We start from the raw sequence: 24,058 nt of genomic DNA on the forward strand, positions 1-24,058 counted from the left end.
CTAAATAAAGTCTTTATTTTAAAGTCATCCTTTTTACGATTACTTTAAACTCACATGATAGACCATTTCAAACATTTTAACAACTTCAAATTACTCAAAACTAGTATTCTCCAGTTAGTGTGCTCTGCCAGAACAGAGACGATATATTTGATTTGAGAATTTTTTTATAATTCAATTTGAAACAAGAAAGGGCGAATCTATATGTCAAGCAATCTGGGATCTGATTTGACAGCTGAACAGTGGACCACCCGTTGCTTGTGCAAAACGATATGCTCAGGCTTTATTAATCTAAAGATGGCGCTGGCTGGAGGCAAAGTCGCGATGCTTGAAGGATGACGGAGGAACGAAAAGAGAAAAAAACGAGAAATCCTGCCGAGTCATCGGTTTATTCAGATGCGGGCGCCCGGCGTGGCCGCCTGCCCCCGCCCCCAACCGCGGCGCCACTTATCGCCACTCCAGCGGGGGAGGTTCTATTATTCGGCGTCAGTGAATCACGGGGATAAACCGGCGGGGAAAAGGTGACGCATCTCACTCCGCAAGGGATGCCAATGTATTTTTACTTTTTAGACACTTGAAAAGAAACCCGGCGGCACGGAAAGCTGGTCTTACGGAGTCACACTCAGTGGAGGGTTCAGGGACTTGTGAAGCAGAAAGGCATTTACTGATTTTGACCCCCCCACTCGATCCCAAGAGAAAATAAAAACCATAAATTTCAACTAGCAACGTATTTAGTAAAAAACAACAATGTACAGTAAAAACAAAACAAAGATTCGGTTCGTGGATTGTATGCGTACGAATACGTGTACCGTTGTCAGCGCTACGGGCGCATCGGCTGCCAGGTAATTAGTACCATTAGTAGGGCTCGGACACCTGCACGCACACCATCGACCTACCGAATCATTGTTTTTTTTTATATGTCCAATTATTATTGAAGGTGACATTAACAACCCGTAATAATACAAGTGGTTGTCTTATAAACCCTTTTCATGTCAGTTACAGGGATGATAACTGTTTGGATTGTACAGATATCTACACCATTTGTGACAAGTATCGTTTTAAGATTTTGGTATAATTTAATAATTGTATTATTAATACTATCGACCGAAGGTACTTGATGGAATTTGAATTTTAATGGATTTAATAATTATTATTGTATGACCGGTATGAACTGTTTCGGGCCCAATTTTTAAACCTTCTAACGAATCGATTGCGTCCTCTGCGTCAAAGAAAACCACGGCTGGTCACACTTATAACTGGGATATATTGACTTCATAATATTATGTTTTACATCACTATGAGGAAAATAGTTTTAGGTACCTACGTAATGTGTTTGACGGAAATTGAAACGAAACCATTAGCAAAGAACAGCGTAATAACATTACAAAAGCATTTAAGCCGAATGGCATTTTCATTGACCACCACTTTCCCGAAGCGGTATCATGAACGATTTAAAGTGGCATTTATTTAAAAACCAGAATAAATAAATAATAATTTATTTTGATATGCTTGTCGTCAGTGGATACTTCGAAGGTCTACTTGTAAAATTGCGGCAACACGTGAGTTGGACACTGAAATTAATAGAAAAGAAGGTCGCAAGCTCTAATATATCGTAATTTCAATGAACCAATTTCAAACGTTTATTTTGTTGGTGACGGACCAACGAAAATCGTCCCGTAATGGAAGACCCTGTACAGCAACCGGGTTGAAACGGTTATCGGGACAGAAAACGTTAGAGAAACACACCGACTAATATCATCCCACTCTTTAAAAGATTTTTTCTGTCGCACACAAGCCCTCGCGTTCCTCCTAGTCATTATCCGTTTCCTCCATTTCCATCCCACTCCACCCTTAAGACAAGAACAATGAATTATATAAGCGAAAACCCCGTGTGATTATAAATGTAGATACAGCAAAATATGGTAAATTAAAAAGACATTGTATTATGGAATATAAAATAGAAAAACCAATCGTATCCAATTTGTGTAATCACAAATGGAGACCATTTGTATTTAATATATTTTTAATAAAACGGATACACAGGTATGCGATGCCGGCATCTGTAATTTGGCAACATACCTCATGTAAAATAATATAAGATTGCCTATAAAGTTGGCAGATATATTACATAATTCTGAAAACACTCATGAGAAAATATAGCCAATAGAAAAAATCTTTTTTGAAAAAGGTAAGACACCCGGCAGGATAGAACCTGCGTCTCTTGGGTATCGTGCCCTGCGCATTACCACTATGCTACGACTGCCATGCTTAATTGCAACACATTTTAACTATTGGCCTTTTTAATACCTGCTCATAAGCGCTGTCTAAATCGAGTTACGGATTATAATGTATGTTCAATAATTAGAATGGTACATTCTTAAAATCTCGTGAATTATTCGTTGAATAAAAGAAATTGTACTCAATTAAAATAATATAAACCCAGGGGATGCAGGGTTCGATTCCCTGCCGGGGTGGCTTACTTTTTTCAAGATTTTTTCTATTGATTATAATATATCTTCTCAGAAAGTGTTTTACAAAATTACGTATGTTCAATAATCAGAATTGTACATTCTTAAATCTTGTGAATTATTCGTTGAATAAAAGAAATAGTTAATTATAAATCAAGTGACATCATAAGAAGTAATAGGTATCTACTTTGATTTAATATAACAAAAACCGATTGCCAAAGTAGCTTGATTTAGAAGAACGCTGATGAGTAGGTATTAAAAAGGCCTATGGTTAAAATTTGTCGCAATTAGTACGTCGCCTTGTATCATAGAGGTAAATGCGACGGACGGGACGTAAACCCAGGAGATGCAGGGTTCAATTCCCTGCCGGGGTGGCTTACTTTTTTCAAAAAGATTTTTTCTATTGGTTATTATAAAATTATGTAAGTATGTAAAATAATATGGTTGGCAACCCAACGTTCAGTACGTGCGGATAGTCTACGATCCATGGAGTGCCTTGGCGTGCAAAAACTTTATAGGTTTTGGATTCCCTACTGAGTAAACGATTCGATGACAATATTATGTAAAAATTTTAATCATAATTGTTACTGTATCCGCAACATCCATGTCTGCGATGTTTTTCCAGTTCTCTCCAAAACCGTCTGCCTGCATAGCGGTTCGCCGGAAAAACCTTCGCGCGCGAAAAGGGTTCACTTACGTAATAAACAACAAAGAAGTGTAGTGAAAACATTGCCATTGTACCTCCCATTGGCGTAGACCAGCCTTTCACAATATAGTTACAGGCAATTAGAGCTAATGATATATTTTTCAAAGAAAATACGTAAGTAGCCTACTGCATTACTTTCTTTATTCTTCTTCCGTGGGAATTCCAATTAATAAACGGCAACGGGTATGTTAAGGTAGTGACCCTTTTTTAGAAATGTAAAATTTCCTAAAAAGAAATTTCTTACAATCGACAGGAAGCGGAAACGTCGTAGGACAAAAAAAATCCCCAACGGCAGGTGAAATGGTGCCGAACGATTTGTAGGTATATTACAGTGTTCCTCAAAGTGCGCCGCCCACTGATGGGATGGATGTTTGCATAAAATAAAAAATGTATTTTTGAATAATAATAATGTGACATTAGAAAAATATTACCAATTGAACGGACGTCAAAACTAAAATTTTGATTTACTCCTGACGCCATCAATGTCATTGCTTTGAATTAAAATTACGATGATGGTAATTCTTCTGGGAATTTGGAGATACCTCAGATAGCACAGTTATTAGAAAATATTCACAAGGATACTTTATTTAGTAGATAATTTGGATAATGTCACTGACTCAGAAAGCAATAAGTGTTCGAGTTTCATTCGGTAATTTTTTTTTTTAAATATACTTTATTTAGTAGATAATTTGGATAATGTCACTGACTCAGAAAGCAATATGTGTTCGAGTTTCATTCGGTCAATTTTTTTTTTAAATATATGTTTTTAATGAAAATATTCCAAATTCTAAAATCGTGCGGATATTATGATTTAAATAAAAAAAAATAGTTAAATTAAACAGTTCGCAAGTTTTCTTATTTTACAGAAGGGTGTCTCGCTTAGGTGGGTACTAAATGGTTTCACCACCTTTACTGAAAAACACTGCCTTTCAAAAAACATAATATAACTATATACCCTGCTAAGCAAGAATACAGTATTTTGGTTTTAGTGAAGTCAGAGAACCAGAGTTTTAAACTACTTTTTCTCTTATATTATGTAAAATTATTGGATTATTTTGACATAATCTCTAAAAAGACGTTTATATTTAGAGATTATGTTAAAACAATTCAATAATTTTACATAATTTAAGAGAAAGTGTAGTTTAAAACTTGGGTTCTCCGACTTCACTAAAGCCAAAATACTGTATTTTTACTTAGCAGGGGGCAGTATATATTATGTACCCATCTGAGACACAGTGTATGTATGGTATGTCAAAAAAACACTTTAGGGAAAACGCAATTTAAGATTTTTTAGCCTTGCGGGTTGTTGATTTCAAGAATTTTAGGTTTCTAATAGAGTGTACTTGTTCATCACGTTCCTCGGGATCACATCTGTAGTATTTTGATATGATGTCCAACCACTAAGTTTAATTTTACATGAATACACATTTGATTAATAAAGACAGAACTATTTTAATAGTTATTTATTGTTTCATATCCATTTTAATAAAACATGATAGTATGCACTTGTACACTGTATTACATTTTGAGGATGTACCTATATTATATGATTTAGATAATATTAATTTAGTTAGGTATCTCTATGAATTTAGTGTTAATAGTTTTACGTCATTCTCGGACAAACACAGAATGTGTGGAACGACTATTCAATTGAGAGATTAATTGTCAACTGCTTGACTGAAAGGTTTGATAGCGACCAATCATTATATGATAAGCTCGAGTAACAAGTAACTTAATGGTCGTCAGAGATCGTTGGTTCTATTTTATGTTGATATATGTTAAAGACTATGTAAAGACAGGTTGGGCCGGCTGTAAATGAAATGATACATTAATATGTATCATTTCATAATTGGTAACCATAATTGGTAACTTCTAAAATCTCTATTCCACTAATTTTCTGCAAAATGATAACATACGACACATTGGTCATGAGGTTAACATATTATCTCTTTTAAAAGATTGGCACAATGTCACGTTTTGTTTTGATTCATGATTGCACATTTAGATTATATTATATTCTTGGCATTTAGAGAAAATGCCAAGAATCATTGACACTTTTTGGCGCGTTCATATTTTTTTAGCGTGTATTGCCTTTGTTCAGTATTTAATTTCATTCCTTGATAAAAATCCATTTTACAACATTTAATGACATTTTAATTTTAAACTGTTCACAACTATTCACAAAACTTCTTTCAACAAAGCAAAATAAAAACAGCATGTAGCCATCATCTTAACTCTATATATAAATTTAGACATCGCAATTTTTTTTTTTTGAGAAACACTGCCACAATATGAAATTCGAAGAAAATTCAGCGTCAAATATCCCTACGGCGGCAATAATAACTTCCAGTGACAAAAACCTGCCAACAAATATCTACAATTCACCCTAACTTTCATGTTATATGATCGAAAACTATTGCAATCGAGAGAGAAAAAAAATGTCGATGTTTTCCATCGCAACTTTCGCTATATTGAAAGTGTGTTTAACTTTTTCGTTTCGCCGCGGATGGATAGACATTTTTTGCGGGCGCTTCGATTCGCGCAATCGACTTTGACAATAGTTCACCTGACTCGTGTTGCCAGATAGGACAACATAAATATTCCAGGTGGCAATCAGGACTTTTATTTATTTTATGCGAAGCGATTCCTGCTATCATTATTTTTGAGATTTCGATAATTTTCGATTTAAAAAATATGATTTTCGAAAATTAGATTTTCCGATTCTAAAATTAGATTTCCATCCGGAATTAAAGACGAACATTACACGACCTTATTTTTTTCAAATTTCAAAATCCAGATTCGCTAATCTTAGCGCGCGGTTTTTTTAAAAAACAAGAATCGACTTTTCTTATTTTTTGTTTGTTGGTTTAGTGGTCTAAATGCTTGTTTTGTTATCAGATTAATTTTGTAGTTCATAATTGCAACAAAACAATAATAATTCTATGGCGATAATCAACCCATTACCTGTGTCAGCAGATTGATCGACGATATTAAATACTGTATCGCAATGACAAATTATTTTAATATCCATTCCCATAGTATCAAATCATATGAACGCAATAATAAATTCCCAGCTACTCGTATGTCCATTGACGCAAATACCATTTATTCGCTGACACGATCAATATAATTATTTACTAAATTATAATGTTTAGATATTATTTTGATGTATAAATAGCGAATAATTCATCAAAAGGGTCACTCGAATCTAAGTACCTGGACCGTTACTATCTCAGTATAATTATGTACTGTCACGTTATTTATATTATTGTACCGATTGTACCCTTGTACGTTATGTAACCATAAATAAACTCTCACTTCTCCATCATTGCGAATAAACACGATCGTCTTTCATCTACAACACCATCGACCACTCCTACAATTCCAAAAGCAAATTCAATTTAATATGGTCTATCAGGTCATATAAATATGTCAATATGTTGAGTATAATATACTACACTTAAATCGGATGATGTGAAAAAATGTATTTTATATTATTATTATATTTAGAATACAGCATCCTTTTACGGTTGAATTATCATAATAATTCGTGTCACCCGCGAATCTCGTATTCCCATTTCCTGCGATCTGGCAATACCGAACGACACCAGACACCGTCAAATCGCGAAAAACCTCTCTGCAATAAATTTCCATTGTGTGCGTGTATGCGTGCCATGGCAATTGTTACAATCGGGAAAAGTTGCCGGCAGGGGCGGATTTCACAAAGGATAACGTAAAATTTATCACAGTTGATATTTAATTTACCTCACACAAAAAGCCGTAAATGATTTTTATTAAATATTATAATGAAATAGTAGGTATATTTTATTATGTAGTAGATGTGACTAGTATGATATGGCATCGAATTAACGCGTAGTTCGGGCGAGAACGAAGTTGAACGATTGTCACAAAGTTAGGCTCTGAAAAAATGAGATATAAACACACACAATAAGTTATGCAGTATAATACAACTAATAATTTTATTAAAGAACTAAGCATATTTAAGCTTTTCGTATACTGCAAATAGCAGTGACAGAGGTAGGCTGGGACATCTGACATAAATAGTGCACAGTCAACTTTGTCAGACATTCTGTGTTCACTAAACTAATAATAGATACCAATTGCAGACGGTGTTGGTTAGTCTTTAAAATTCAATTAAATCCCGATCCTTAAAATATAAAGTGAAATTTTGGAATAAGTTAGTACCATCTGGAAAATAATAAACAAGTTTCAAATATTTTTTTAATTTTGAAACTTTTGTATAATTTTTAAACATCGATGACAGAATTTGATGATAGTTTGAAAATAAAACATTTTGGAACTGAAAGATGAATTTGCACAATCTTACTGGGGCATTTAATTCGAAACCTTCCAAACTCGTTTGATTCATGCACGCAATCTTGCCAACTGCAGGATAATACATGTTTCCCCATACATTTTCTTACTGTGCACAGTAAAGCTATGCACGTGTACACGGGGTATTAATACCCGTTGTTTTGAGCTTAACCGATTTTCAATACGACCTGTCATATACTACTATAAAATGATAACATCGCGCCTCGCTTACTCTTGAAGAATGCGACTGGAGAGACAGTCTTCACTTTTACGTGTAAACAGTTATTGTCATGATAGTTTAAAATAAGCACAATTGCCGACAGTAATTCCATGAACGTGTACAGGCGTTATTATGCTTCGTTTTAAATCTCATATTATTGAAAATCTATTTTCCCCGTCTAAATATAGCCGAAACTTTAAAATAAAATCACAACGTCCCCATCTCATTACTAGGCCGAGTGAGTTTTAACTTGTCAATTTGTCGAGGTTCTGTTAATGAGTAGGTGTGTTGCGGGTCGCCTAAAAAAGTCAGTTACCGCTAACGAGGGAACTCTGCGCGTGTTGGCGGAAAATTTAATAAAACGGGAAAGAAATGCGCCGCCAAAACGAATAAAATCCCACCGAAATGCTTCCCCTGTGCCACTCGCAGACCATTTTAATGTTTATATCCGTTTTATTGCCCCATATTTTCCCACTCTTTGAGGATCATAAAAGAAAACAAAGAAGTGACAGCATCGTTACTTCCGTTACAGTCTCAGACGCATTTATTGTGTTAACGCGCGAAATAACTTTCACGGGTGTTGTCAAAATAATGAAGGTCTTCGTGGTGAAAACCCAAATATTGGACTATATTATATAAAAGGAAACTTAAGCTGTGATCAAATTGAGATGCATGTCGCGTACTGTCACAGCGACAAATTTAGTCTATGGTTTTGTCATTTTGCAGAATATTTTCAACGAACACGATCTCTGTGTTCAATGATGGAGTAACCTAGTAACGAGTCCCTGTAAATTCAATAATATTTTGAACGGAACCCAATGCGCAGACTATAGATGATAGACAACATTCGAATAGAAAATACAAAGTGGCAACCGCTAAAAACAAGAAACACGCGATTTTGACATGATTCGAAAACGTGTACGTATGTGAAAGTGATAAAAAAAAAACGTTCAAAACGTCGTGCAGGTGTCGATTCAGTGCGGTTCATGTGATGTCACAGTAAGCTGCCGCTACGGGGGAAAAAGTGTGTAATGTCGTTTTTCTTGGAAAATGTTATCAGACTGATGGTTGCATCTCGTGGCACATTTTGAACCTTTAAACGAACATTGTCAGTTGGCAAAATCTGCCGAAGTCACCAAAACAACAATGAGATCACCCCACGTTGAAACACACTGCATCGACACATGCATGACGTTTTGAACGTTTTCATCATATTCTAGATGTCTACACTTTTTCTAATCATGTCAAAATCACATTTTTTTAGTGGTTGGCTCTATGTTTTTTTTATAAGAATATTGTCTATTTATTATCTATGGTCTGCAGTTTGGGTTCTGTTCAAAATATTATCTATGGATATAATATTGCAAGTAATTTCAACGTACGCACACGTAGAAACCGTTAAATTAATTGAAATTAGCATGAATAATTAATAATAATTAAAAATACTAATACATTAGAGTTGGCACTCTCTATAATTAAATTTAGAGGTGGTGATCGTTCAAAATATTCTGCAAAATGACGAAACCATTGACTAATTTTGCCGCCGTGACAGCGTGAAAGTGACGTGACATGCAACTCAATTTGATTACAGCTTTATACGCATTCCGCATTAGAAAATCTGAAGGAAGTTTGATTTTCGAATCGGACAATTGTACGCGTGGTTGTATTGGTAACAAGTTCATTATTTTTTATCTTTCTATTGGCAGCCCTAAAATCAAAATGACGGTGTACGTTGAATTTACTGAATCTGAAGTCTATTGCTTTGTTTAAGACCATCAAAATAATTAGTGTTTCTTAAATCGAAATATATGCAATTTTTGGGTTAATAACATGCTACAAACCCTTCATCAAAAAGAGGGTCATCATTTTTTTATTGTTAAACCATTACATTATAATGAACCATAACCGAGTTAGAAAACCATTTTACTTATTTATCTCTATCACATAAACGCCAGTTGAATTAATTGGATTACTAAAGCTAATTTGTCTTTAATGCTGTTTCTTAACTGTCAATTCATGATGGAAAGATGTTGTATTACTTAATTTAAATAATAATTGTCAATTACTGATGAATGATGATCCCATTGAAAAGGAGAAAACTGGTCCTAATTATTATTAAACTATGTAGAATACCTGCTACATACTGTGTTTTATTTTAATGAATAAAATTTCCTCTTCATTTCTGCAAATCAGTGAATGTAAAGTGAACGGACTAGTTCTGTTTTTATACTGTCCATTATGCCAGTGACGTGCGTTTCATAGATGCTGTAAGTGCACAGCATCCCCAGAAATAATCAATAAAGCAATGGGTAAGTACCCATTAAGTAATCGACAAATGTGACTTAACTTTACTTCTTCTAAAGTGAAAAATATATCAAGAACATAAATATATTTAGAATATTATAGCAGACCTTGTTGCAATACCAAAATTCATATTATTACATCAGTCACCCACTAAAATTCGATTAGTTAGAAAACCCTAAGTAGACAATTAATACTAGTGATAATATATGATTTATCTTTGACAGCATCCCTCAAGCAAAAGTCACCGCATGCCACTGCATTATACATTTTAATACTCAACAGTCAAAGACTTTGTCCTATGACAAATAGTATCTTAAAATCGTTTATTGTTATAACTTTAATAATGCAATAATCCCCAAAATACTCAGGAAATGTCTAGACTTATTTTATTACAATTATAAATCAGACACAATAATTAATTATTGTAGATTGTACCTCGCTAGCTTACCGTACTCAAGCACGTGACATGGAAAACAGAAATAACAATACAACACTTTGAAAAGGCCTCAGAAAACTTTAATTAGAAAACATCTGGGCCTGAGTGATATTCGAATACACATGTTTCACTACCAGAGGAGTGTTCTAGCTACTGAACCATCAACCCTTCTGCCTTTCTTGCGGCTAACTCAGTGACAAGAGCACTCGCCCGGCAAGCTAACGACATGTGACCAAACGACTCACGTTTAAGATTTTATTTTATATATTTTTTAATATGTGTGAAGACCTTTTCAAATGTATGTATTTTCTAAAAGGCATGTTATATTCCGTGTCCGGAAATTTGTACGTATGCAGCTTGCCGTATCACACTTCACCGTGAAATGTTGTGAAATATATGGTCGTATATTAAAGACCATCCAACCTCTTTGGGTCGTATAGTACAGAGATGAAATGCATGTCTAAATTTCTTTTATTTACAGGAAGCCAGCGACAAACAAATTTTGAAAATATCGGATATATTGGTTTATTTATTAGGTCAGTTTAGGTAAACTTGGAACATTATTATCTGCAATGCTCCACGAACAACACGTATTTTTTTTCATCTCGGTGCTGTAGAGATGACCGTATATTATACGGTCATTTTTTCTGATAAGAAAGTTCAAGGCGAACTGTGCTACGATAAAATGTAATACGTACAATTTACATGTAAACGTTATATTCCAATCATCCAGTGAACGAAATGATAATCCCTATATTGACAAAATTAACACTGGTGGATTCACTACATTTTAGTAGACATCACTAATAATTTATATTTATTTTAGCATTGGACGTGTAAGTTTACCGTGCCAGTACTATCGATTGCCAAGTAAGCAATAGTGGAACACGGAATACAGACCAATATAGAAATTGGACATGATATAATATCGGTTTGTCCATGAATTCTATGTTAATAACCCTGAGTATTTTATGCTATTAGTTTTGATTGATTGATTTCGTTGTAATGATATTATAACTCAGATTTATTTACATGACTTTATTCATTTTGTATTCAATCACTACTACTAGTAACTACTCACTTATATTTAAGTATTCTGTGAAGCGAGGTAAACTAAATTGAATGGTTTTTTAATAGACAATATTCATGGAATAATGAATCTTCATAATACCGTCGCCCCAAAAGCAAAAGGGCACATGTGCATAAATTGAGTTTTGAGAAAAACTAATTTTAAGTGTTTTTGGAGTGAAAAAAAATCGTGGAGTGGTTAATACTTAATATTTTTTAATGAAATTTAGAATACGTGTGACCTAATTACTCAAGATTGATATGCAATTTTTAATTTTTTTTATAATTCGTTATTTTTTTTATTTTTAAGAGGTTTTAACCCTTTATAGGACAACTTTTTTTTTTAAGATATGTGCTTAATTATTTTTTTTATGTATTCTATATTCATTTTGATGAACAGAAAAAATATTTTTTTTTTTGAAATGTATATAGTTTTTTCGTAATTATCGATTTCCCAGCGGTCAGTTTTCTGACCGGTGTCCATTTAGGTAAAAAAAATATTTGTTCACAAAATTTTTTTTTAATATTTTTTTTTAGGAAAAAATTATAATTTCATTTATTTCTGTAACAATAATAATTACTTTATCAATTTTATAGAAATTTCTCAAAATAATAAACATTTCTAAGGCCTTGTTGGCTTTTTCTTTTGTTCAGATAATTGATACGGCATAAAACACGGTATGCAAAGGGATACTTTGCAATTTGTCACTGAGCTTCGTATCACTTTCAGCATAGTGCTGCAATAACCACATCTACGAAGTGTACATTTTTCTGGATAATGATTTGAATTGATATCGTCAGGAAATGGAGATCGACCAACCCTTTTTCGTGAAGTAAAAGATCCTATCAGCTGATCAGCCAACTTGTTTCTAAAGTGAAGATGTGTAATAGGTTTTTTTTTCATTATCCAACACACATTGGTATTCTGTTATTCCTTCAAATAATCTCAGGGATGCGTCTTTATCCATGTCTTCAAGGTCTTTCGCACTAAAACCTCCGCTTCTCCCATTTTCCATCCTCAGACAATAAAAACAAAATTTTGTTTGGCAATATAGGCTTCTACTTATACATATAACATTCCATAACTATTTTATTTCATTCTGAGATATGTATTTCAAAAAATTATTACAGTTTGAATGAAAACAAAAACAATTATTTTTACCCGCGATTTTTATGGAAAACATTTTTTCAAAGAATGACACATATCATCAAATAACTCGATAGCGACTAATTATCCACAAAAACTAACTAGTAATTGTAAAAGTTCACTATATTGTTATATGAAATTAGATGTATTGTGGTTTAGAAATTATTTTTAGTGTTTATATTATGTAAATCAAAAAGGATCCAAATTATACAATTTGAGGTTAGATTTTCGACATGCCACTCAATAATTTGATATTATTTTACTATAACACATACAATTTATAGGTGAAATACAAAAAACTATATATTTGTGTGTATAGTATAAATGTGCATACTTTGTTTTCAGTAAACAAGTCACAATTTTCAAAAAACAAGAACTTAAAAACACTGTTGTTGAAAAACTGGCAGCTATCATGTCGCTAAATGGACACCGGTCAGATAACTGACCGGGACACATTTTTCGTAATATACTCAATATGTGCGAACTTCAGGGCGATTGGTCAGATTCAAGACCTCTGTGCATTATCTGAGAATGATTAAAACCCATAAGGGTGTTTATAACTTGTAAAATTATAGAAATATAGACCTTAATGTTGCCGGTCTCAAAACTATCCGTTTTTCGCTTATGACCTATAAAGGGTTAAGTCACATGTTACCTTTTTCCATTTTCATTTATGAATAGCTTTATCTTCATCGTTTGATTTGCGAGCGTCCGCTTTACGCTTATTGTGATCTTCCAAAATATTTATTTGGGCCTCTTCGTCCACTGCCAAAATATTTTTAAATCTTTCACAAATTTCACAAGTGCCCTTTTTCTGCAACGAAATTATTCTTTTTGTACAAAGGCCCTTATTCACTTTTAAATAATTACACTTGTTACCTTTTTCCTATATTATTTTTGTAAACATTGCACGTAGTTCCTAAAATCGTGTACATGTTACCTTTTTCCTATACATTAAATGAAGATCAGTTTACAAATACACAAGTAACCTTTATTTTCTTTGCTCAATTGTGATTCATCGGTTTTGTTTCACAAATGCCGTTTTGCCCATAATGTAGAGAAAAAAAATACGAAGAAAACTGCATTCATAACTCAAAACCGTCAAAATTGCACATGTGCCCTTTTGCTTTTGGGGCGACAATATTATCATCGGTGGATAACAACCCATGACTTGACCAGGGCCACTTTATCGATTGACAATAATAATAGTGAAATTACTGCCAAAAGTTTAAAAAACATGTTATTATGGATATTTTAAAGTTTGACATATTCTATAAAACCAGTGCCTAACACTAGGGAATCCAATCCCGAGCCAAAATTCTGATCCCGGGATTTCGGGATTACAATTTGACAATCCCGGGATCCCGGGACTGGTCCCGGGATTGGCATTTTTTCCATTGTTAATATAAAATGTTTATATTTACAAATAACATTGATAAAATCGGTCAAAAATAAATCTAGTATAATTTATACTATTTAAGACATTTATTGTTAATATTGTATACGTTCAATCTTGGAAATACACAAGTTTAATGGAGTAAATAATATTGAAATATAAATAATAATGTGAATTTAATATGAGAATGCTGTTTCTGATAGTAAAGACATAATGAATGGATTAGCGAGATTTAAAATAGTAAAGCAAATAATCATGGCGTACTTATGGCCTTTCCGCATCATAAATCTAATTTTTCGACCATGTCCGACCAACCTGCAAAAACTAATTAGTCAGCCAAATATGAAACTGCCGTAAAACGTATGATATCATGGTAGAATTACTTTGTTAAAAGTGCGAAGCATTGTTTTTTTCCAATCTTTCTCATTTTTAATAATTCATGTGAAAAAATAAAATGAATCGGCTACCTACACATGGGTATAAATGAAACTTCATTCAAACTCAGTTTATTTCTAATGTAGTTATTTTTTATTACAAGTATTTTTTTTTGTTTCATTTTCGCTTTTATTTTCCATAAAAATTGATAAAAAAAATCAATCCCGAAATCCCGGGATCATGTTTATCAATCCCGGGATACATAGGTATCGAAAATAGCTCGGGATCCCGGGATCCCGGGATTCGGGATCCCGGGATTGGAATCCCTACCTAACACTAATTGATTTTAGGCTTTTTTAAACACATTGTAGTATATTCGATTATTTCATTATCATTAAATAATCCACATTATCTAAGAATTATACACACAAACGGTAACACTTACCAATCTTTGGCAAACATTTTTTTATACATTTTGATAGTTTTCTGTGCACCGTAAGTCGTGTCAGTCAAAATTAGGTAAGTACACATCAACCGTTCAATTTATCCACAACTATAATGCAACTAGAAAGTCATGTCTTCCAGGGATGACAAAATGCATTAAAAATAGCATTTAGGTATTACATAAAACACTCTAAGTATAGTTGCAAACTTTTGCCATAACTTATTTTGACATATAGTATCACAAATATAAGAAATACCGTAAAGTCATTAGAAGTTCAAAAATTTTAACTTAATATATTGGTAAGTGTCGAATTATAAACTTTTCCCAGCGCTTTCTAAATTGAGTTACTATTGGCGATCGGCTTTTGTATTTTTAAGTCAAAGTAGGTATTACTTTAATTACCAACCGAGGTCACGGATCACTCCAAGATTGTTGTTGTAACTTACTTGAACTTGCTAATAATCTGATCAACTATTTATTTTACTCAACGAATAATTTAAAGTAACTCAATTTGGAGAGCGCTTATGAGCAGGTATTAAAAAGGCCAATAGTTAAAATTTGTCGCAATTAAGTATGGTACCTATAGCACAGTGGTATATGTGCACGGACGCGATACCCGAGGGATGCAGGTTTGATTCCTGCTGAGCGTCGTATTTGTATCAAAAATGGTTTTTCTATTGGTTATAATAAATTCGTTGAAAAAATAGTTTATTAATAATTTGTATATTGTCCATATCGCTCATGAGAATACAATTAATACCTTGTATGCCACATGACACTATTTGTACATGAGATGAAAAAAATCTATATTATCTCTTATGATTCCATCAAAGTTATCACGTATTTTTCGTATTCAACTAATCTTAATAGTGAAATACAAATAATTACAAGATAAAAAGAACTTTTTATATACTTACAACGTCTTTAAATTTTCTGTTGAACCATATAAACTTGACTTGACTAGCTTAAACGATCAAAAAAATGTACTTATAGAAATAATACTGAAATGTCATTTTGACAAGACATATTGATTTCCATAGTAATGCACGTATATATTAATAATTTAGTTGATAGGACCCCTAGCAACCAATAATGGTGTCGAAATAACTTTTCATACAAAACAAAAATTAAATGAAAATGAATTCAATTCTACTTAAAGATGGCTAAAAGTATTAAAAGAATGCATTGGCATCGTGTTCTGATATATTCTAAAAGTTTCAAATGTCTAGCTAGTCGGGAAGTTAGTTAAAAATCGATTGCAAGATTTTTACTGGATAAACAACCACCGGACAAATGAGAATACGAGCTAATAAAAACGTTGTAAAAATGAGAAAATTGAAAAATGTGTGTTATGTCACAAGGCAATTCATATACACATATACCTACAATATTAGTTCATTTGTTCTTGGACAGAATGTCTCTATGCGAGTGTAAATTTATGGTAAATCCATATTACTAACTTTAATTGAGAGGAAAATCACAGTAACTTTTCTCGCTTTAAGTTAATAATAGTGACTATAGAGAGTTTTCTTTATCTCGAGTTTTCTGGCATACGAGGTATTGTTTTCTCGTGAACGATATATTTTAAATAAATATTAGTTTAAATAACGCTTTTCTATTGCCAATTAAATCAAGGGCGTTATTTTCCGAATGGTGCGTGGTCGGTCGGATCATCCGGAGCTATTTTCTAGAATTTCCCACGAGCGACGCCGTTCGGAATCGATAGCGGGATAACGGCGCCTACACGACACGACGCCCTGGGACAACAGCTGTGGTCGATGTCTACTGTCTGGGGACGGCCCTGCACGCCCGATACATGCGAACGCCATAGTCGGGTACAGGTGAATAGAAATACTGCCAATTCTAGAAATGCTACTGCTGACACGGGCTGTCACCATTGATACCGTTTATAACGAATCGAGAATTCAATAAGTCGGCGTTTAGGTACATGTAAAATCTGCACTCGAGAGGCGAAGGGTGTTTTTCGGTCGGCGCGAAACAACAAATTGTTGCATCTGCGAGCAAAGTTTAAAACTGCAATTTAATAAATACATTTCGTTGATAATTTTCATTTTAAATAATCAACACGTATCATCTAAAATGTTAAAAAATATTACTTCACTTTTATATTTAAATTAAAAAATAAACTACTTAAGTAAGTATATAAAATATGCGTTTTTTAAGTGAGAATTTTATTAGTACATATCATTATGAACGTTTGTATTATTAAAATGTAGTTTGACAAGTTCTCCAGAAGATGACAAAACGATTTCTAGAAAATATACACTGAAATCATTTATTGAAGATACATAATTAATCTGAAAACACTCATGAGAAAATATAGCCAATCGTAACTCAATTTGGAAAGCGCTTATGAGCAGGTATAAAAAAGGCTAACAGTTAAAATCTGTCGCAATTAGGCATGGTGCATAGTGGTAATGCACAGGGCACGATACCTAATAGACGAAGGTTCGATTCCTGCCGGGTCTTACTTTTTTCAAAAAGATTTTTTCTATGTTCAATAATTAAAATGGTACATTCTTAAAATCTCGTGAATTATTCGTTGAATAAACGAAATCAAATTACATAAAAGTACATAAAAAAAAATTACATCAAATTTATCACGTATTTTTCGTATTGTACTATTAATCTTAATAGTGAGTGAGATACAACAAATTATGAATTGTAATGCATTAATAGTGACTATAGAGAGTTTTTTTCATCTCATATTTTATGGTATACGAGGTATTGTTTTTTCATGAGAGAAATAGTTAATTGAAATCATTTATATTTAGACTTTTATAGCAGTATGAGCATTGATGGGTATTGTGACCGCATCAAAGGACGATTCGATATAGATTTTTGTTCATTTGCTTTTTTATATAAAAATCGATATTGTATATTTTTTAAAACACGTTAAAACCATGAATTTAAAAATAGTTTTGTCTTCTAAAGAACTTATCAAAGTGCATTTTAATTATAAAAATATTCATAAAATACGAACCAATAAGAATCAGACTTTTTAAAGGTTATTTTTTAACTTATAAAATATTATATTGTTATGTTCTCATCTGCGTATTTATGATTAGGTACGTAATTAATATTATGAAAAGTTGTCAATAAAATATATTAAACCGCAGTTTAAATAAAAACTTTATTCATTTATTTTCAACGATTCAACGTTCATTATTAGATTTAGAATTCAGTGTTTCCCAAACTGTGTAACGAGAAAGATTTGATTTAGATCAGTATTTCCCAAACTGGTACGTGCGTTGAAATATGTTTTGGTAAAATAGACTTACCTCGCTGAAGAATTCGTCCATGAAGCCATCGCGGCCCTCGACGTTGACCGCCACATCGTCCGGACCGACGTCATCCTCGTCGCTCTGCGCCTGCAATAGTTGGACGAATACACACGTTAATCGAGTTCATACACATTTTCAAGTACAATCCTTAAAGCACAGTGTCCAATTTTTCAGTAGGTAGGTACTAACATTCACTACTGATCTTACATTCAAAAAAGATTTAAAAAAACAACAAACTAAGCGAAACAACACAACACGGTATGGAAAGATGTTGGGATGTTGGGCATAATCCACATAAATCGGATAATAAATAAACTGGTGATGGAGCAAACTATAATGTTTGGCATTATTCAAAGCGTTCAGACCTTGTAGACTGTAGAGCAGTGATCGCCACACGGTCGCTCGCGAGCTACAGGTAGCTCGCGGTGGCATTTTCGGTAGCTCGCGAAGGGTATTTTATCATTTATAAATGTTCCTCTCAAATTTTATTATTGGACTCCGACATGAAAAACAGTTATCTTCAGATGTATCGTCAAAAATTTTTAAGAAGATGGCCCTTCATCAGAAATGGAATTTATAGAATTTCAATGTGATTTGTCGCTTAACTCATTAAGTGCTAACACCGTGACTGGCGCGTTTGGAGTCGTTGGCTACTAGATGTAATTAACGTGTTATTTAAATGTGGTAAGTAATTAAAAGGTAATTAAAATGTTAGCAGTGATTGTGTTACCTCAACTGTAGAATCTGTATGGCACTTCGTCCCAACAGAAAATTATCAAATTTTAATTCGAATAGCGCTCAAAATGAAGGCATTGTTTTGTTCTACCTACTAATGTGAACAGACGTTTTCCACTATGGAGGTAGTTGATAGTAAATATAGAAACTGTTCATTAATTATTTTTACTTTTACTCACTTATTTCAAGATATTTTTCAATTATTATTTAGTTTATGAATAAATAATTAAAGTACGCATTTTATGTTTTATTGTAAGTTCGATGTCCTAATTTATTTCAAGTAATATAGGTACTAATATTATGTATGGTAAGATAAAGGACGACGATAACAAAATATAAAGGAGGGATATGTATAAGTAGCTCGCCAGACAATTTCAATTTCTGAAAGTAGCTCACATCCTTATTGAGTTTGGAGACCACTGCTGTAGAGGATATGGGACAACACTCGAAGAATGGATAAAAGTCAATTTTCCATCCCCACGTTCGGTACCCTGGTTAGTAGTCTTATTTGAAGAGAAATGAACTTAAGCTGATATTGAGGCTAAGAACAGGACACAGAATGGTTAAAAGATCTGATGTCTTCATGGGAAGAAGCGATTCGCAGCTCTGCGATGAATGTAATGTTTTGGGGGACATTGTACATATAGCAGTACATATGAATGACACAGAGTACAGCTGCAAATTGCGGATATCTTAGAGAGTGTCGACGAATTGAAAGGGCAGAATTGTAAAGTTCTTTAACAGAATTGGAGTGAGGGCCTAATCGGCGGATCCTCTTCTAGATGAGAAGAGGCGACATGACAAGGAGTCGCAGTCGAAGCCTTGGTAAAAACATAAAAAAAGATCATCCAACTGTACCCAAGGGATATTAAAACACATGCATGGGAACCAAGACCACACTGGATCGATGAGATAATCAAGTTTAGTGAAATTACGTGTTAAACAGAAGAAGGCTTAAATACCTACTAAGCGTAAGGCCTCCGTGGCAGCGTTTTGCAGTGAGGAGCGTGCAGTGTGCTGGTTAACATGCACGCCGTACGCCCGCCCCGCTCAACTTTGCCACTGAGACTTTACACTAAGGACGAATAAGAGTCGTGACAGCAAGGAGACGTCTTCATCTAGCAGAGGATCGAGAGAGGTGCTAATAATGGCGCAAAACGCCTGGATCCGATATAAGGTGGCTGGCTAAAAACGCATCTCTAACCGATACAACACAACCAAACTCTCCCCGTTATTCGTTTATTTAACGATAAATATTGATGTTTTACAACAGTGTTTTCTAAATTGAGCGATATCGCCTCCCATCGGGTGCTGGAGCGACTCAGGGGCAAGAAGAAAACAGAAGAGTTATTTGAAAAACTGTCCGCACATGTTTCATGTAACATACAGTTAAATTCCCAGTTATTACCTACTTATTATATTTTCCAAATAGACACACAAAATGGAATACTTGCAATAGTTACTACTAGTTTAACTAAATAAAGAAACTGACAGAAAATAAATCACGGCGATTTAAGAATGCTGCTGACAAAAAAAGAGCAGAACAGTCGTTCATAAATTGGTAGCAAGGAACTAGGTTCATCCTTCTTATTAGAATTATTTTTAATGCTATTTTTAACTTTTATTCTAATTATGCTTTTTAGCTTATTTTTTCTGTGTTTAATGCAAATGTTAATTTGGTTAAATTTAATAAATATTTTTTTCATAATTTAAACACGCCATTTTATTTACAACAATATCTTTCTTTACTATGTCCCATACGTGTCCGGAAACTTGTACGTCTGCAGTTCGCCGTATCACAGTTCACCGTGTTATATCGGAAATATAATATGGCTATATATTAAAGACCGTCCAACCTCTTTGGGTCGTATAGTACTGAGATAAAATTCATGTCTAAATAAAACACGGTTCTTGTCGGTTTACACTTTACAGGAAGCAAACAGCAAACAAATTTTGAAAATAGCCGATATACTGGATTATTATTATTTGTTAGGTTAGGTTTTCATTCTTGAATTCATGATTTTTGCCAAAATCAGCTATGACAATTATTGAATTAATGTTCATGTTGAATCTAATAATATTGGAGACCGTATAGTAAACGGACAAACGGTCATCTCTTTCCGATAAGAAAGCTCACGGCGAACTGTGCCACGGTGAAATGTTTTACGTACAATGTATATGTACCTAACACCTAACCATATACATAAAATAACACGAATTTGCGAAAGCATGAAGATAGATTTTCAGAAATCGTTGAGTATTTGTTTGCACCCAGAACTATAATTGATCGATAAAAAAATAGACATTTGTGTTAACAGTCGGTTTGGTTAACGGTTAAACTAAAAAAATGTAGAATGACAAAAACTTTACTTTAGTAACAGCGCTCTCCCACGTCAATGGCAGTTCAATTAATACAGAACAGCCATAAACCTTTACCGTTTTTCCGACATATGCGTGATGTAACTGAGAACTCTCTTATTCTGGGTAATGTTAATCTGAGTGTCACTGATAACGAGTGATAACTATCTAAGAAACCGGGAGCATTAGTTGTTTCTTACGTACCCCAAAGTGTAGAACCAACCTGCCCATTAGTGATGCTAATTCGGAGGGTAATGTTCAACTCACTAAATTTCTACGGCTATAGCAATATACATTAGTTTGATATTCGATATTACTGTTGTACCACTCACTGTGCAAGCTTCATTAGCTTTTTATAACACGCTCTACCGTCGATATCTAAACAATCAATGCAATGAAATGTTCAGATAAATTTAAATAATGAATTAATTTAAATTTAAATTATATCACGTGTGAAAGGGAAGAAGTTCGAATATTAAGAATGTATTACTCAGTGGCGAAGAGTGGAGGTAGACTGCCCTTTAGCGGGCATAAGCCAATTCTGGTTACATATGTAGCCTCCTGCATTATGAGTCATATTTAAACCAAATCTGTATGAAACGTCACCCGTATTGCTTAAAATGACTGCGGGAATTGCGCGCAGAGCATAAACGTAACCATATTGACGCTGCCGGCTATATCTGTATCCTGTGCGCATTCTGTCATTTGTGTATATTGACAAGTGATTTGAACTGGTCTATTGGAATTTACACAAAGAAAAGGGTAAGTATGTCAAAACATATTTTGAATATTTATGTAAGTACTTTAATTAATATAAAATCATAAGATAAAGACATTATATTATGCATTTTTCTTACTGTAAAGTTTGCTTGTATGAAAAATAAACTCAATTTCATATCGCAAGGCCAATGTTTGAAAAAACTTTTTATCTAATTTAAAGAATTTGATTGCTGAGCGATGATTTGTTTCATTTAAAAATATGATCATAATTAATTTAAAAAAAATATGTGTTATTATATCAGCATGTTATGTGAAATTGTATAAACGGTTAAGATCCGACAAAAATAGTGCAACACTAAGCTTTGTCAGTCATACAACCTAATGGTTGTCATTAACTAAGATTACACATTGCAGATAGTGTTACTTTTTAAAATTCAATTAAACTCTGAGCAACCGGACCATAATAAATAATAGTCAACAAAATATTTGTCTATCTATAAAATATCGAAAATTATATAAGTATGATTTAATGACATACAAGAATATTTTTTATCGATTGTGGTTTAGTTTAGGCAGGGCTTAATAAATTTTAAAAAATAACTAAAAAAAAAACTAACCCAACACCATCTGTAATAATATTATGTACTATAGAACAGTGCTCCGCAACCAGTGTGCCACGGCACACTGGTGTGCCGCGAGACATTGCTAGGTGTGCCGCGGAGCATTGCTTAAAAAACACAAATGATTTTGTATATTATACAATAATTACTTGGTAGCCAAAATTGCATACATGACTGGTGATAAATAAATTTGAGCACCTGCATAAACTTAATAAAACAATGCAAGGTCAGAATGAAAATATATTGACGTGATCTGACAAATTAGAAGGATTTAAGACAAGGATCTCTACAAATGTACCAAAGGACCTACCAGACCACCAATGAAAACAAGTAATTAATTTTGGATCCGTCTCCAAAACATTTAACTTCGCTTTAAAAGAAATTTCATCATAACTTTCATACAATCAATACGACTGCATTCGAAACCCTTTTGCAACCAATGCCGAAAGTTCTATAGAAGCGCTTATGCTATTTTATGGATTTCGGTTAATAAAGAATATCCTCGTATTATTGACAAGGCTACCAAACTAAGTAAGTAAGGCTAACAACTTTTACGTTCATTGAAACAAACTCAGGTATCATATTAATTAGTTATTCTATTGCTAACACAAATACATGGGAATATGTAGGTATTGTGGCGCCTAAGCTCAGGAGGGCGGCGTGGCAGGTCAAGCAGATAAGTGAGATAAACACAAATTACATGTTTGCTCTAATAGCAAAAAAAGTTACTTCGCCACCGTTACTATTTTCGCACATACGATTGTTAGATACAAATTATGTCAATACTCGACATATAATTATTGTTAAAACGACAACTAACCGTAATTCAAGTGGATGTATTAATAAATACAAAAAGTCGCTAAAAATAGAATCAATACGATTAATTTTACATCGAACATCATTTGAAAAAAACGCTATTTTAAAGTATCACATTGTGTTTAACCCTAGCGATAGGTAGGGGGGCGCCGAATATTCTGGCCTGGGGTCAATGTTTTGGTGTATAAATTGTTTTACGTGTGGTGTGCCGCGGAATTCTGGGAAGACCTGTAGTGTGCCGTGGCTGAGAAAAGGTTGCGGAGCACTGCTATAGAAGAAGGTTTTTTCAATGTAAGGCAGACTTTTGCAGGAAATTTTCTGCTGCAGTTCGTCAAATACTTTGTGTACATGTAAGTAGCGAAGGGTGGGGGTAGGCTGTTAAGTTCCGCCGTTTTTGTTAGTCATTGTTTTTTTATTGAACTAAGACTACAATTTACAAAAATGGTGTTCGTTAGTTTTAGAAATCAATCCAACCCTGCCTATCCCAAATCATAATAGTTTTGGTATACTTTGGGCGATACGACTAAATTGTGCACACTTTTTTATTCATACATATTTGTTTTTGTTGGATTAAGAATACATATTACACATATCGTTGGTTCATTTT

General features: G+C 33.5%; 1 protein-coding gene across 9 annotated transcripts in view; it reads right to left on the reverse strand.

The window, feature by feature from the left end:
- Positions 1-24,058, reverse strand: part of Syx1A (Syntaxin 1A) — a 187,386-nt gene that overhangs the window by 156,144 nt on the left and 7,184 nt on the right. For 6 of the 9 annotated variants that reach the window (XR_015071947.1, XR_015071946.1, XM_085958258.1 and 3 more), the window contains exon 2: positions 18,200-18,289. Coding sequence is in view for 7 of the 9 variants with exons in the window: in XM_085958258.1 (XP_085814384.1) it covers positions 18,200-18,289 (90 nt within the window). In the remaining 2 variants the exon portion in view is untranslated. Of the gene's footprint in view, positions 1-18,199; positions 18,293-24,058 lie in introns of all 9 variants that reach the window. The other 3 variants (XM_085958257.1, XM_085958262.1, XM_085958261.1) reach the window with 1 other exon arrangement.

The sequence above is a fragment of the Rhyacophila brunnea genome, unplaced genomic scaffold (assembly GCF_057557595.1).
Source record: "Rhyacophila brunnea isolate RB1 unplaced genomic scaffold, BYU_Rbru_1.0 scaffold_7, whole genome shotgun sequence".
NCBI classification, from domain to species: domain Eukaryota; kingdom Metazoa; phylum Arthropoda; class Insecta; order Trichoptera; family Rhyacophilidae; genus Rhyacophila; species Rhyacophila brunnea.